The sequence below is a fragment of the Platichthys flesus genome, chromosome 15 (assembly GCF_949316205.1).
Source record: "Platichthys flesus chromosome 15, fPlaFle2.1, whole genome shotgun sequence".
Lineage (NCBI taxonomy): Eukaryota > Metazoa > Chordata > Actinopteri > Pleuronectiformes > Pleuronectidae > Platichthys > Platichthys flesus.
Window position 1 is genome coordinate 9777233 of NC_084959.1, and position 14070 is coordinate 9791302.

At 39.8% G+C, this 14070-nt stretch overlaps 2 protein-coding genes across 4 annotated transcripts in view; both read right to left on the minus strand.

The window, feature by feature from the left end:
- Positions 1–98: 98 nt before the first annotated feature.
- Positions 99–3431, minus strand: LOC133969893 (uncharacterized). Its single transcript, XM_062406603.1, has 8 exons — positions 3208–3431; positions 2898–3001; positions 2188–2470; positions 1967–2101; positions 1498–1537; positions 1374–1420; positions 1206–1234; positions 99–1091 (listed from the first exon to the last, which is right to left on the minus strand). Exons 1-8 carry the CDS (start codon positions 3281–3283, stop codon positions 732–734), a joined length of 1074 nt encoding a protein of 357 aa, XP_062262587.1. The 5' UTR covers positions 3284–3431; the 3' UTR covers positions 99–731.
- Positions 3432–6905: 3474 nt separating this feature from the next.
- acsl6 (acyl-CoA synthetase long chain family member 6) overlaps positions 6906–14070 on the minus strand; it is a 31191-nt gene continuing 24026 nt past the window's right edge. For all 3 annotated transcript variants that reach the window (XM_062406251.1, XM_062406252.1, XM_062406253.1), the window contains 9 exons: positions 13771–13905; positions 12707–12802; positions 12058–12130; positions 9882–9970; positions 9313–9429; positions 9062–9205; positions 8761–8862; positions 8569–8640; positions 6906–7866 (listed from right to left, as the gene is read on the minus strand). In XM_062406251.1, the coding sequence (XP_062262235.1) occupies positions 7726–7866; positions 8569–8640; positions 8761–8862; positions 9062–9205; positions 9313–9429; positions 9882–9970; positions 12058–12130; positions 12707–12802; positions 13771–13905 (969 nt within the window). In that variant the 3' untranslated portion in view covers positions 6906–7725. The remainder of the gene's footprint in view (positions 7867–8568; positions 8641–8760; positions 8863–9061; positions 9206–9312; positions 9430–9881; positions 9971–12057; positions 12131–12706; positions 12803–13770; positions 13906–14070) is intronic.

The following is a 14070-nucleotide window of genomic DNA, read 5'->3' on the forward strand; positions in this document are numbered from 1 at the left end:
TCGAAGAAAGACCGACATTGGGAGAGAGTTCATTCATAACGAACCAGCAAACAAAGGACGTACAGGAGGATCCAATGTTTATTTACGTTTAACACATCTTAAATACTTTTTTTCTGATGCCCAAGAGTAAACTTACATACAAAGATAAAGGACTCACAAATCCAGAATATCATAGCCTAGAATAAACTCACATTTGAACTTTATTAACCTTAAATTAAACTTCAACAGAAGCCTTGTGCGCACACGGTCAAAATAATAAATCAAGATACATTTAAAGATAGCAAACAACGTATATTTTCAAGTCACATGTATAAAACAAAAACTGTCAGAACAATAAAAAAAGATGGTTATTTAACAGGATACAGGTCTGACATCTAGTGGTCACATGGCACCACATAACATGTAGAAAGGGTTGAAAGTGGTTGTGTGGGAAAAAGAAGTGCACTTTCATAAAAATATATAAATATAATATCTGGTTATGTATTAATATTCTCGGCCCTAAAAAGAGAGGCACATGGGGGCCCATTTTGTATGGTAGGCAGACACAAAGCAGCTCTTTAAATAACACAGTTGTATAAAACAGATTTTATAATTACATTTTATACATTAAGTCTCATACATGTTGTTTTGAAACTCATTCTTCTCGAGGAAAACTTCACTCACAGGCCTCGCTGATCTATTTATGGGAGAAAGGTGACGGTTTTTCATTCAGTATTTTTGTGTCTATCTTTTTAGCAGCCGTAAGTGGAAAACAAAGTAATACTCCTGAGTTTGGCACACCTCTCTCTCGCCCGCTGAAAGAACAGATCCCTGTCACCGTCACTGACAAAGTGAAAGAACTTGGCTTTCTTAGGTATCCTCTTCACGGGCCTTTTCAGCGTCACCCTCAGCTGTGGCGTGCCGTCTTCAGAGTTCATCTCACCCACTCCTGGCGCCTCTGCATGGGGCTTCACCTGCTCGGCCTTGCTGGGCCTTTGAGCTGACTCACTGGTATTTGGAAAGGTTGTTCTGACCACTGAGATGCGTTTCGCTTCCCGCCCGACGGGGGTTTTGAACGACACCTTCTTCTTGCACAGAATAGGTCTTCTGAGCTGAGGAAGCAAAACTATGTTTCACCTTCACCACAATCCATGTTACTTTTGATTTGAGCAAAACACATGAACGGTGATCATATTTCAAATTACTTCTGAAGGAGACTTTCTTACTTTCACTGGAGTTTTCCGCTTGAACGTTTCTGCACGATCGAAGATTGAAACACACAAGATTGAATTTACATTGATACATGACTCACAATGAGATAATGTGGCTCATTATGAGAGTGTTGTGATTGGTGAACAAACAGTAAACCTTCTGCATGAAATGAGACACATTACCTGATTTAAATGAGTCTATTTGTATTTGGGTCGCAGCTTCAGGGCGTCTGTGGTTACAAAAAACAGTACTGATCATGTAAGCACTCAGGGACTTTCAGAAAATAAAATGATCTGGCAAACGTACCTGATCTCACGATTCATCTGCACACGAGTTGTGGAGGCATCTGCAAACATAGGTTTAATCCTCATCAGACAATAAAAGACTGTTTTAGAGACATACCCACACACAGACATCAAGTAAGGTCATATTCACATTTTCTGTTATGAGCTGTTAAACAAATTTCCCCTGGCAAAATTATAGTTTTTCCTAAAGATGTTTATAGAGGTTATGAACCCTGTAGAAGGTCTAAGACTCATGAAGCTTTCCATTTTAAAGGATTACTTTACCACCCCAAATAGCTCTCAGAAGATCACATACCTCTGCTAACAGCCCCTTAAATTCAAATCAAGCTGCCCCAAAGTGCACATAAATGTCGGGGGGGGGGGGGGGGGGGGGGGCAATATTAAAGAAAGTGAAAATAAATATGATGGATGGATCTGCCCTCTGATCTGCATCTGTAACAAAATATTGTGAGTTTTTTTCTCTCACTCACTACTGATGGTAGAAATGTTGGGGAGGTCGTGCATGTGGATGTTCTGGGCGTGGCTCACATCCAGCAAGGTGGAGTTTTTTACGTCAAGATGGAGATCCAGTGTCTCCTCCTTCATAGGGGAAGTCAAAGCATCCACTGTGAAGAGGAAAAAAGAAAAACATTAGTACAGAATAAACTTGCAAATTTGGGAATGGTATCAATAAAAAGACACACACACATACCATAGTTTTCTCTCCTGAAGATCTCTGGCGAGGGAAGGCTACTGGAGGAGGAGGAGGCAGAAGAGTCACAGTCTTCCTCATCATCATCATCAAAGCTGAACGTTGCATCTGTCCCCGAGCTGGAAGACGTGACGCTTTCGGGGGTCGCTTCCAAGTTCTGCTCCTCATCTTTAACTACACTTCCACCACGTTTAACAGGCTCTGGGTCAGGGGTCATGTTTCCAGTATATGTAGGGCGGCTCGAGTTAATCACAGATTTGCACTGGACAGGCTTGATGCTGGTCTGTGTGTAGAGGATGAGCGTTGGGGGAAGAAGGAGAAACAAACTCAAACACACACAAAAAGAAACATTAGTAAATCCGTTGAAATTAAAAATCTAGTATTTTGCAAATCCTCCCATATAATATTTGTGAGTGTTTGGCTGCATTAACACTACGTGACCTCAAGCTGCACAAATCAAGGCTGGATTACCAACTAGGCAAAAAAGCAGCCAACTGACCAGCAGACCCCCCAGGGGCCACAACATCCCAAGGTGGACTCTGTATCACTGGTGTCCACCGAATTTGGAATGTGGAAGATGATAGGGGCTCGACAGCTATTTATTTTTAGTCACAGATCTTCAATATGGTTTATACTGGCCTTATTATTGTCTACTCTATAAATATTAAGTTGGTAATTCACATATGCAGTGAATGTCAACGTGCCCTCACCCTCACTGGATCGGATGGTTTGACCGGGTGGTCGACCACCTCCTGCTCTTCAGCCTCCTCTGGAAACGCCTCATGATGCCTGTTGGTCAGAAGTCTCCTGGGCCCTGGATTGAGTGAGATTCAACAGGACAGTAGATTTAGTCTAAATACAGTCAATATTCTATGTCAGGTATAGTTATTTGTGGTTTTAAAGGCAAATGAGCACAGATGCTCAAAAACCTGTGTAGAGAGAGAGAGAGTGAGTGAGTGAGTGAGTGAGTGAGTGAGTGAGTGAGTGAGTGAGTGAGTGTGTGTGTGCGTGTGTTCTCACTGTAACGTCTTCTCATCGCTGGTGTGTCTGGTAATCCTCTGTCCACGTGACCAGCTTCACGCTTCTTTCGCCCCATTTCCCCCAAAACCAACCGTCAACCGATCTAAACCTGACGCGGTGCCAACAGACTAACGGCCAGCTGACGTTAGAAGTGATGTCACGAATACTTTGACCCAGATATTATCGGTAAAAATAGAGCAAGCTTCTCGTTTCCGGTCGCTGAGACCGAGCACACCTGTCAATCCCACCTGTCGATGTGATGAGGGGGAAATTATTCTTTTTAATAAGATTATTTTGAAAGTAATTACCGGAAGTGCTGGTTTGCTGTTATGCTCATCTAAATTAGCTTTACAAATAGTATTTATTCGCTAATTCCGGTATCCAATGTCATCTAGTGGTAACAACTACATAACACTCATCAAACAATAAACGAAGATGATTTTTGTTGTGCACTGATTGCTGGTTGTACATCAAATTGCCCTAGAAGAATAATAAAGATTTTCTTTTATGGACAACTTTAGCTATTCACAAGTTGCACAAACCAAGCGAGAGCAGAAGAGGAACCCAGCAGCCAGCAGGGGGCAGCCTCAGGACATCACATGGAAACAAGCAGCAGCAGATTGTTTGGAAATTAAGCAGCAAAGATCCAGGGATATGTTGTTGTTCAAGATTCGTGCAGCAGTGAGGCCTCACCTGGTCTGTGCATGAAGTGGAAGTCAACCTGAGAAGCTTAACTTGAACGAGGACATCCAGAGGGGGACAGAGAGACAGCTCACCTTCAAAGTAAAAGTTGAGGAGGCCGGAGGTTTGATTTGATAAATGAGTAATGAGTGACCCTTAGTCCTTGTGCTAGTTGATGGGAACAATATGTCATTTATTTGATCACCGAATATAATCTAGAAGGTTTTCCATGAATTTCAGAATTATATAAAATGATATGTGTCCCAAACTGTGATTATTGTAAGGCGTCAGAAGCCAAGGTTGGAAAACGACTGGGTTATTCTCGAACAATAGGTTTTTAAAGCATGCTAAATCATCCAGTATCTAAAATCCAAAATTATCAAAGTAACTTTTAAGCAAGGCTGTCAGATATATGTAGTAAAGTAGAAAAGACAACGGTTTTCTCTGAAATCTGTATCAAAAGCAGCATAGAATGACAGACACACACACACAATCATTTGTCAATGTTCTTCATCTGCTTAGTTTCTCATGGGAATAAGCAGGCGGTGTGGCCTAGGTGGTAGAATGGTCGTTCTCCAACAAGAAGGTTGGGGATTCAATTCCCACTCTTCCCCATCTGCATGCCAAATGTCCTTGACAAGATATAGAACCCCTAAAATTGGCAGGACTCCAACCACCTATTAATTGCACAATAACTTTATTTTGTAAATTTAAAAACATAAATAAATAACAAATATTTAAATTAAATATGAATAAAATAAAATTATTCCTGCGCAGTTCGCTGCTGCGCAGGAGTGAGGAGTTCAGTTATTCGCAGGAGGTAAATTAATTGTTTTAATTAAATACAAAATAATAATAATTAAAAATAAATAACAGAAAATAAAATAAAAGTTAATTGTCATCACTTTAAATTTTTCTGCAAATTTTGATAAGAATTTGAGCATGTTAAAGCCCTCAAAAAGCCAATTCATTTGCCTGAAAAATAATAATACTAATCCATACAATTTCAATCTGTCTGTCAGTTCCTGTTAGTGCTCGGGCCCTAATAAATACAAATAATTAATTTATTTGATAATGAACTATTGTTCATTATCAACAAATTTAAATTAAAGATACAATTTAAAGAATACAAGATACAACCTCAGCCCCTCAATATTCATGTTATATTCACCATTCATTTTAGTGAGCTTTTTGGTAAATAGCTTTTTTTTCCGGTTTTGTAATGTGCCTTGTAATGTGCTGTAAAAGGCACCAGTAAATAAAATGTATTATTATTATAATTATAATGGTGACATATTAACTTTCTGGTCGAGAACAATTCTAGTCCACTACATTTTAGAATTTATTTCATTTAATTCCTTTGACAGCTTGAGTCTTGATTTCTATGGGAGGATTTTACAGCAAAAATATATGATATGTTTATAAAACATAAGGCATTCTGACAGAATATGGTTCAAATGCTTCCGGGCTTTTGATCTTTAATACACGTTTCAGATACATGGATAACTTGGGATGTAAGATGTACCAAGACCTTGTACCCGAATAAAATACCATGGTATAAAAAAAAAAATGGTCCTAACTCCTGAAATCAAGGTTGCATCAAGTATGAAAGCATCAATTTACTTTAAGTACCTTAAGTAAAAGTACAGGAATATAAGCCATTTAAAAAGTACTTATGTTTTCATTTATCTGATATTTCACGGCGACTTTAAATCATTGTAAGAATAATTTAAATTGCATACATTTCTACAAAAAGATAGATAAATATATACTCGTGGTTTGAAACGTTAAAAACAAAAGCTTTGTGTAAAAAGCTTTGAATAAAAACATGAAGAAAGAAATCAGACACCGGTTTAAAATCATTCCAGAATATCTTTTATTTCATTGCCCTTTTTTCCTAGTCCCCGCCCTCCCTCATCCCTATTGCTGCACTCAATCATTACAAGGATATGGTGCTGATTCCATTTTACAGCAGAATAGATAAATAAATAATTACAATTCATCTCACTACACGCAAAAAGAGAAAGAAAAAAATCCATTCAAACCATTGATTTAATAAATATGCTTACATCTAGCTGTCCTCATTTATGTACATCCACATTGTTTATGCTTTGGGACGATAATCAACTTAAAAAGCCTATACATTATTTCTATGTGTAAACCCCCCTTCAGAGAAAAATCATTTTCTTTACTTGTTTTTAAAAGTTGATGTATGTTGAGGGCAGCTGTATACAAACCTGCTATTAATGGCCACAAAGAATAAGTTGCCCATTTTTCAAGTCAAATGCTAACGTTCCCAACACTGCAGGGCAAACTGCATGCATTGCCCCGAGCTCTGCTTTTTGTGTTGTGTTCTGTTTTTTGTGTGTGTTTTCCTTTAACCTGTCATTCATACTCTCTGTGCAAAAGATGGACGGGACAACAACTGAAAGATTTGAATGTGTCAAGTGTGCAGCGTGAACTTTGATGGCCGTTACAGTGGGGCAAGTCCTTCATATAAACGAGGAGCATGCATGCCAAACTGCGGATGACAGACGAGTGGAGACACGACAGGAACTGTGATGCTCCACAGTGGAACAGTGTCGACAACAGTGATTCCTTACAATCGTAATCCTGCTCTCAAACAGGTGGATTTTGGTCTAATTGTGCAACAATCGGGGGTTTCAATATAACTTCAGCTATTGCTGAAGCTGATCAAGGGAACTGTTCCCCACTGGGGATGCAGTTCACCCCGGTTGCACAGGGTATCAGTATTCCCTCACATCTACACCTCTCCTCTGGCTACACTAGACACAGCTGTCAAAGCCCAGCAGTGGATTTTGGTTGAGTGTTCAGGCAGGTGGGTTGAAACGGATGGAGGAGCAGAGTTAGCCGGGAAACAGGAGTTGGACTTCTCAACGTAAAAGTGCTGATGAGTGTGTGCTGCTGGGGACGGAGATTTTGATGGTTTGTTTGGGTGGATCGCAGGTAGCGGTGTATGGAAGATTCAATCGTGGCAAAATGAGAACAAGCCAAACGAAGAAAAACGACACACATTTATACATGTGGGTTGAACGTTTACACTGTGTCATAACGAAATTGAAAACTTTATATTTAATTGACAATAACACAATTCATAATGTGACATCAATTTTCCAGGTCGCATTAAAAACAAAAACACAGGAAGCTGAGAGGTGTATTACACAACAGTGCACACGAAGCACTGTCATTACTCTGTTTGTGCCACCAATTTAAAACGAAATCCTCAATCACAGCTCAGCACAGGGACAATAAGCCAATTCATACTTGGAATGAGACTTAAGGATGGATGAATATTGCAGTATATATAATTACTAGATCGAGAGAATATCTTTATGGTACAAAAGGTCAGTCATCTTCCTTTTTTCTGTTGGTAGAATAAAAGTCGTAGCAAGATACACTGCAACATGTGTCCATCCTTGTGCTCTCACATTCAGCCCATCAGGAGTTTTGTTCTGTTTTTAAATGTGACGTTGAAAATTCATGTCATAATGAAAAGCAATTAATTCCATTATTAAGTCTAGAAGCTAAATAACTGTCTTCTTAAAAAAACAGTCGTTCCATTTAATTATGACACAGTAAATGCAAACATAACAAGGACATGCCCACGACGTTGTGCACGACCTTTCACTTTATTTCTTTGTTTGATTTGTTTTTATTTCGCTGCTGTTAAATCTCACAAAGCAGAGCCACGTTTCACTTGCTTTCCCGAAGCACGTTAAACCCAAGGTGAAGCATCTCTGACCGCTGGCACGTCGGCGGTCGAAGCAGATCTTAGTGTTAAGATGCTCGAGGGAAAAAACGTGGGCCCCGCGGCCTTCACATGGAGATGCTGTTGTAGAGCTGGTCGATCTTCCCCTTGAAGAACTCCTTCAGCTCGGATCTCTTGGCCTTGAGCGTCGGAGTCAGGAGGCCGTTCTCGATGGAGAACATCTGGTTGTGGATGTAGATGTTCTTCACCTGAATACAGGAAATAAAAAAGATGGTGAATGTTTGTGTAACTTGATATTGTGAGGCATTCGCTTAAAACATGGAATCAACCAAGGAAATAAACATAAATATATTAACTTGCCCTGACTGAATTTGTTAACAAATACTTACTTAATACTTGTTTTTTTAAATATAATTTTCAAAAATACAGATTTAATAATAAGTAGAACAACAGTATAAATAAAAATGTGCTTCAGAGTAAATATTTTTCAGTTATTTACAAAGACATGTATCTAAATCATGTATCTCCAAGTCCTCCCACTATCGAGGAATTTAATATCTCGGATACAGAGCTGCGGTATCGCGGTGTTGTCGAGACTTGTGCTCCACCAACAGTGAGTCAGTCTCTAAAACCGAACTAACCAGGAAAATTAACACTTCAGTGTGACAAGAAGTACATGACAGAAACTATCTTTGAGAAAATTTGTCGAGTACTTTGACTTTTTAGTTTGGTCCATGTCCCATCTGCTAACATGGAGGAGGCAGGGTTCATGACCTACAATCTACCATCTTTATACACAGTCTTTGGTTAGACCACTGTAACTCCAGTGGAGTAATTTGGGAAAACTCTGACCCTAGAAAGATGTATTCATAAATCCTCTGATAGCTTAAAGACACAAAGAAAATGAAGCAGCAAACAAATATATCTCAAACAGATTCTTCCCTGCTTACCTGCTCAAACGAGTGGAGGCCGCTGGCTTTGCCCAAACGCACCAAATCTTCAAGGATCGCCTTCTTTAGCTCCTGTTGCCAAAAATAAGTTGAGTTTTCTTTCTTAAATTTCATCTTCTCAGCGTCTGTCATTAACAACTTTATCCGAAGCTTGATCTTATCTCACAAAGGTCTGAGCCATGTGTCACCTACCGTGTTTTTACAGAGGTCCTTGTAAGTACCCAGCATGCCTTTCTTCTTGGCCCATCCAGGCATTACTTCAGGGTCAGGAACCACAATCCCCACCAAACAGGACTGCAAGGGGCAAATGACCACAAGGAGAAAAGGTCAAAAGATTTAACCCATGAAGGTGAGCATGTATTTTATTTGTCCTGTGTGACATCGTGTAAATACAACTAAGAGTCTGAGCAGGAGACAGACTCCATGTCAACACAACATAAGGATACTGAGCATGTGTGTGTGTCTGTGTGTGTGAGTCTGATATTGTCCTTACCTGCAGACTGTCTCCATGAATATACAGCTGCGCCACAGGTTCACACCTAATGTAGATGTTCTCGATCTTCTCCGGGGAGATGTACTCGCCCTGCGCCAACTTGAAGATATGCTTCTTCCTGTCGATGATCTTCAGCGTGCCGTTCTACACGGGACATGCGGTTGAGAACAGGGTGAAAACAAATACAAGCAGCAATATGTTTGACGATAATAAGTTAATATTGGAGTCCAATGTAATCTGCGGGTTCTTACAGGTAACCATTTGCCGATGTCTCCGGTGTGAAGCCAGCCGTCTGTGTCCAGCGTCTCGGCCGACCTCTCTGGGTCTTTGAGGTAGCCCTTAAACACGTTTGGTCCCTTCACACAAACCTAGATGGAAGATCAGGGTACATATCATATCTTTTGTGGTCGTTTCTGCTCTGGTTATAATTTCTATATCTTGTTTCACATCTTTCTAACCCTGAAGTGCAAATCATGACGTTGAATCACTAACAACAAAGGACGAAACACATTAACATTGCTGATTGGACGGACGCACTGTTCGTCTTGTTAATACTGACGAAAATGCTGTCATAGTGATTTGCTGTTGGGTTTTCTTATGTGTCATCTTTTCTTATTTGAGGTTAAGTTTTTCTAATTTGTGTTTATCGTGATTTTCCCTTCAGCGCCACATCTTGTGTCTGGCCTTGTGTCGTCCAATCGAAGTGGCATTGTTGAAATTTCAAATGATCTTGAACTCTCACTGAACACACACATGTACCCTCATTATACAGTGGATGTGCAAAATGGCCGTCTCTTTCTTTCAAAATCTTTCTGCTCACCTCTCCTTCTCCCTTAGAGGCAAAGTAGTTCTTATCAGGAACGTCCACCAGTTTGATGATGTTACATGGCAGCGGAGCTCCGACGTGACCTGTTGGCCAGACAGTGACAAAATAATTAGAGAGGATAGGAAAAACTCAAAAGAAAAGAAAGAAGAGAAGTAAGACGCGTTTCCCCATAGATCCAGATATCTCATGCAATATGAGAACCGAGCAGTAGGGGGCAATGCCAGCCTGAATTTAAATGGTAAGTGTAATCTAATTGTCCTAATTTGCTGAGCAAGTTGCAGGACAGGCAGGGGCACATACCAGCTGCCAGCCACTCGTGTCTGTGGTTCTTTTCTGATATGTGGTCAGACAACAAGTATCGTGTCTGTGTCATTTTTGGTTCAGCTGTCTTTCCCTCCTAAAAATATGTGAACATGAAGAGAAAAGATTAAATCAAAGGATCATAAAAACGAATGCCACTTACTCCTGCCACTGTATTGGAGGAATGTCGGTTCATTTAGTTTTAAGTGTTGTATATAACATTGTTTGAAATCACATGTAGGCAACGGATTTTAAAGTCTTGTGTTTTGTGCAGTTGTTCGAACATCTGCAGTAAATGAAGATGATGAAGAAAGAAATAATATACTTTTTTAAGTGGTTATTTTTGAGCAATTATGTTGCTTAAGAGGACAATGACACATCTACTAAAGTCCTGACTCATCACCTTGTTCTCGGGAGAGTGGATGTAATTAAAAAGCGTTAAAGTTTTCCATGTGGTTTTCTTACTAAGCCTTTTAATACAAAAAAAAACAAACAGTCACTTCAGGTCTGTCAACTGAGTGGAAACTTATGAATCTGAGCAGGTGCTGGCATGTTCACGAGGCCCTGAGGAAGAGCGCTGAGCTGTGTTTTCATATTACAGTTGTTCTCTAGAAGTATTAAAAAAACAAAAATTGTGGAGGCAAACAACTGTCACCGCAACGGACAGGACGCCATCTTAGAATTATCAAGTTCTCATGTATCCTGTGTTAACACTGACAAGTTGTTCTAAAACTGGTCCCTTCACCAATCCCTTCGCCTGACACGTCTTCTCACTGCAAAACTAATGTGGATCTCTCTTCACCAAACTGAGATCAAACTATTGTTGATTGACAAACATTTTGTATTTTGATATATATACTGAAAAAAGGAAAGGTATTCACCAACAAATGAACCTTCGTGTGTAACACACAAACATAAATTAAGTTTTTTTTAAATTAAAGTCATCAACTGTGATAATATAACTTGTTAACTTTAATTTGAGAAAGCAACTTTTTTGTGTGTTTCCAACTGAAGTATCTTTTAAATGTTGGTAAACAATTTGATTTTTCAGGGCAGACATTACATTTTTAATCAGAAACTATTTGTGGAAATAGTGTGTAGCAAATAAATAAACCCTATAATTATTAATTGTTTTTTATTTTCGAAAAGTAAAAGTAAATGACATGACCTATTCCACCTTTGTTATTACTTTTACATGATAATGATGATTATTTTTCATAATTTAATATGATATAGTCCTATCATATACATTCAATAATAACAAAATAATTAGTTTTCGAGAAATACTACAGTTTTTAAATGCACTGCCTTATTGTGTTTTGACTTTGTCTATAAACTTATTTTGGAATGAGTGCCCTCATTAAGTGTAAACGTCATCGACATGGAAAATCCCCATCAATGCCAAAAGGCTTAAACCAACATTGCAGAAACCTGTCAGGTGAATAGCGACAGCAATGACAGATGAGGGCCGTCTTCTTTACCCGCTTGTTGATGTTGGCATTGGCCTGAACTCTGCCACTGTTACAGACTAATGTGGCCCGGCAGCTTCTCTCTCTCTCCCCATCCATCACGTCCTGCTTATTTTGCAGAGGGCAGTCTGTTAATCATTCATCAGGCTGATATGACGTGCGGCCCCCCCACTGGCACAGTTTTGATAACAGGCGGGCACAGTCTGAGCAGCAGCAGCAGTGATAACAGAATTCCTTTTCACGGTGTAAAGACAGTGAGTTCATATTCGACGCTGTGTCAGTGTGGGAGTCAAATGCCACTTTTAGACCTTTGAACCGAGCCTGTGGTTGAGTAAACAGGCCGAGTGAGTCGGGCAGCGATAAGGATCTTTTCTCGGTCTGTTGCATTAACGCCGGCTCACCTGGCGTCCAGTCTCCAGGTGTGGTGAAGGTGCAGCCAGCTGTGCACTCCGTCTGGCCGTACGCCTCGTACACCTAAACACAAACAAGACTGTGTAAAGGACATGCATCCACCCACATACTTTATTAATATGTGTCTGTGTGGTTTAGGATCACATCTATCAGTGTATGCTGGTGCTACTTCAGTATCTATCTTTGTGATGTTTATCTGACACTTTCTTAAGAACAGGACTCTTGTTGGTTCAGACTTAGCTTTAGATTTGTTGATGGCCACATGGTGGAAGTAGAAATAGGTTATGTGAACCTCATTCACTTATCATCAACCTTTCAGTAGATATGAGGAGCTTGTTGGCATAGAGCTGCATGTTTAGAGGTTGTGCAGTTACAGAGCAACATAGACATTCATTAAGAATCGTGTTTTGGTCTCTTTATCAAATCCTGAGGGAAACATTTGTCTCTTAATCTGGTAAATGTTAAACAATGTTCACCGGCTAGACACTCATGGTGTCTGTCTGCCATGTGCAGCTGAGCAGGTGGTGAACAAAGTGGTTGGCTTGCTACAGAATTGTTTACTGTTTGCTGCCTGCTGTGCGTGTGTGTGTGTTAGTGTGTGTGTGTCTGTGTTAGTGTGTGTGTGTGTGTTTCTTTGACCTGGCATCCCAGAGCTGCTCTGAGGAATCCCAGGACACTGGGCGAGGTAGGAGCTGCCCCTGTTATAATCATCCTCAACCTTCCTCCCAGGCTGGCCTATACAAAGAGAAAGCAGATTATTATAAATATACAACATACAACAATATACCCATTATTAATATTTTATTATAACAATGTCAACAATCATGAAAAAAAAAATCAAAGAATATATTAATGTTGACAATGGATTAGAACAAATGGAGTATTGAGCTTTAAAGACCCTGAACACCTTTCTGTTTCCTCAGTCAGTTCCATACGAGTTGTGGTTAGAACTGTTTGGCTATTTCTTGAATATTTGACATATTTAAGTGGTTTTTGTTCCCTGTGCTCTTCTCACAGTGGCTCCTCTGATGATATCCGATGACCATTCTGTTCATTTGTCACTGGTATTTCAACAAACCACAACCCCACAGTCCTGATGAAGCTGATTAGCTAAGTTTAATTTAGCCGGAAATATTTACCACAGTGGGAAACTTGAGATTTGATTGTTGTTTGAAAGGCTGTTTTGAAAGGCTAATCTAACTGCACAGGGGTCAGTTGCAACATGCTTCAAACGACAGTGAAACAAACGAAAGAGGTAAAACAGGTGATCAGTCAACTTCTCGTCTTTTACAGCTGCTTGGGTGGAAATGAGATTATCGTGCTAAAAAAATCTTAAGTTCAATTGTCTTTTTTCGTTTTTGTAAATACTCAAAGGAACATTGTCTGAGCTGAGTTTTCATTGCAGCTGACCTGTCTGACTCTAAGTGACATTGAAAAGCGTCTCTCTAGTATCTAACAGGTGCGTCATTCCATCTCAACATTATTAGGATGGTTCAACATGCTTCGTCTATTTAATATCATGAAAGAATCTGAAATCATTTGTTTTAGAAATGGACAGAGGTGAATGAGCAGCTGGGATCGACTTCAATTAGACTTTCCTGTGCAAACTATTTGTTAATGATGTGATTTTATCAGCAGCTAATGCAGCAAGTCTGATTATGTGTGTTGTATTTTATCTCTGGGGGAGAGGCAACGCCATTTACCTGAATCTTACTGAAGAAGATTTTGTCCCAGATGCTGTCGCTGCGAATGATCCCGCTGCTGACCTCAGCCCCTTTTCTCTTTGCAGCGAAGTTGAGCAGCCAGCGCTTCAGTGGGCTGTTAGCCTGGCTGAAGATCTGCAGACGACAAAGCACTCAGATTGGTTTGGGAAAGTCCTGTTAACTTCAAATGTAAAAACCCATTAAAATATATTAAATTACAGAAAAGTAGGCAGAATCTTCTCTTCCCTTTGTTTATTACACAAATGAAAATTGCAAGACTCCAAAAGTAACGGTAACCAT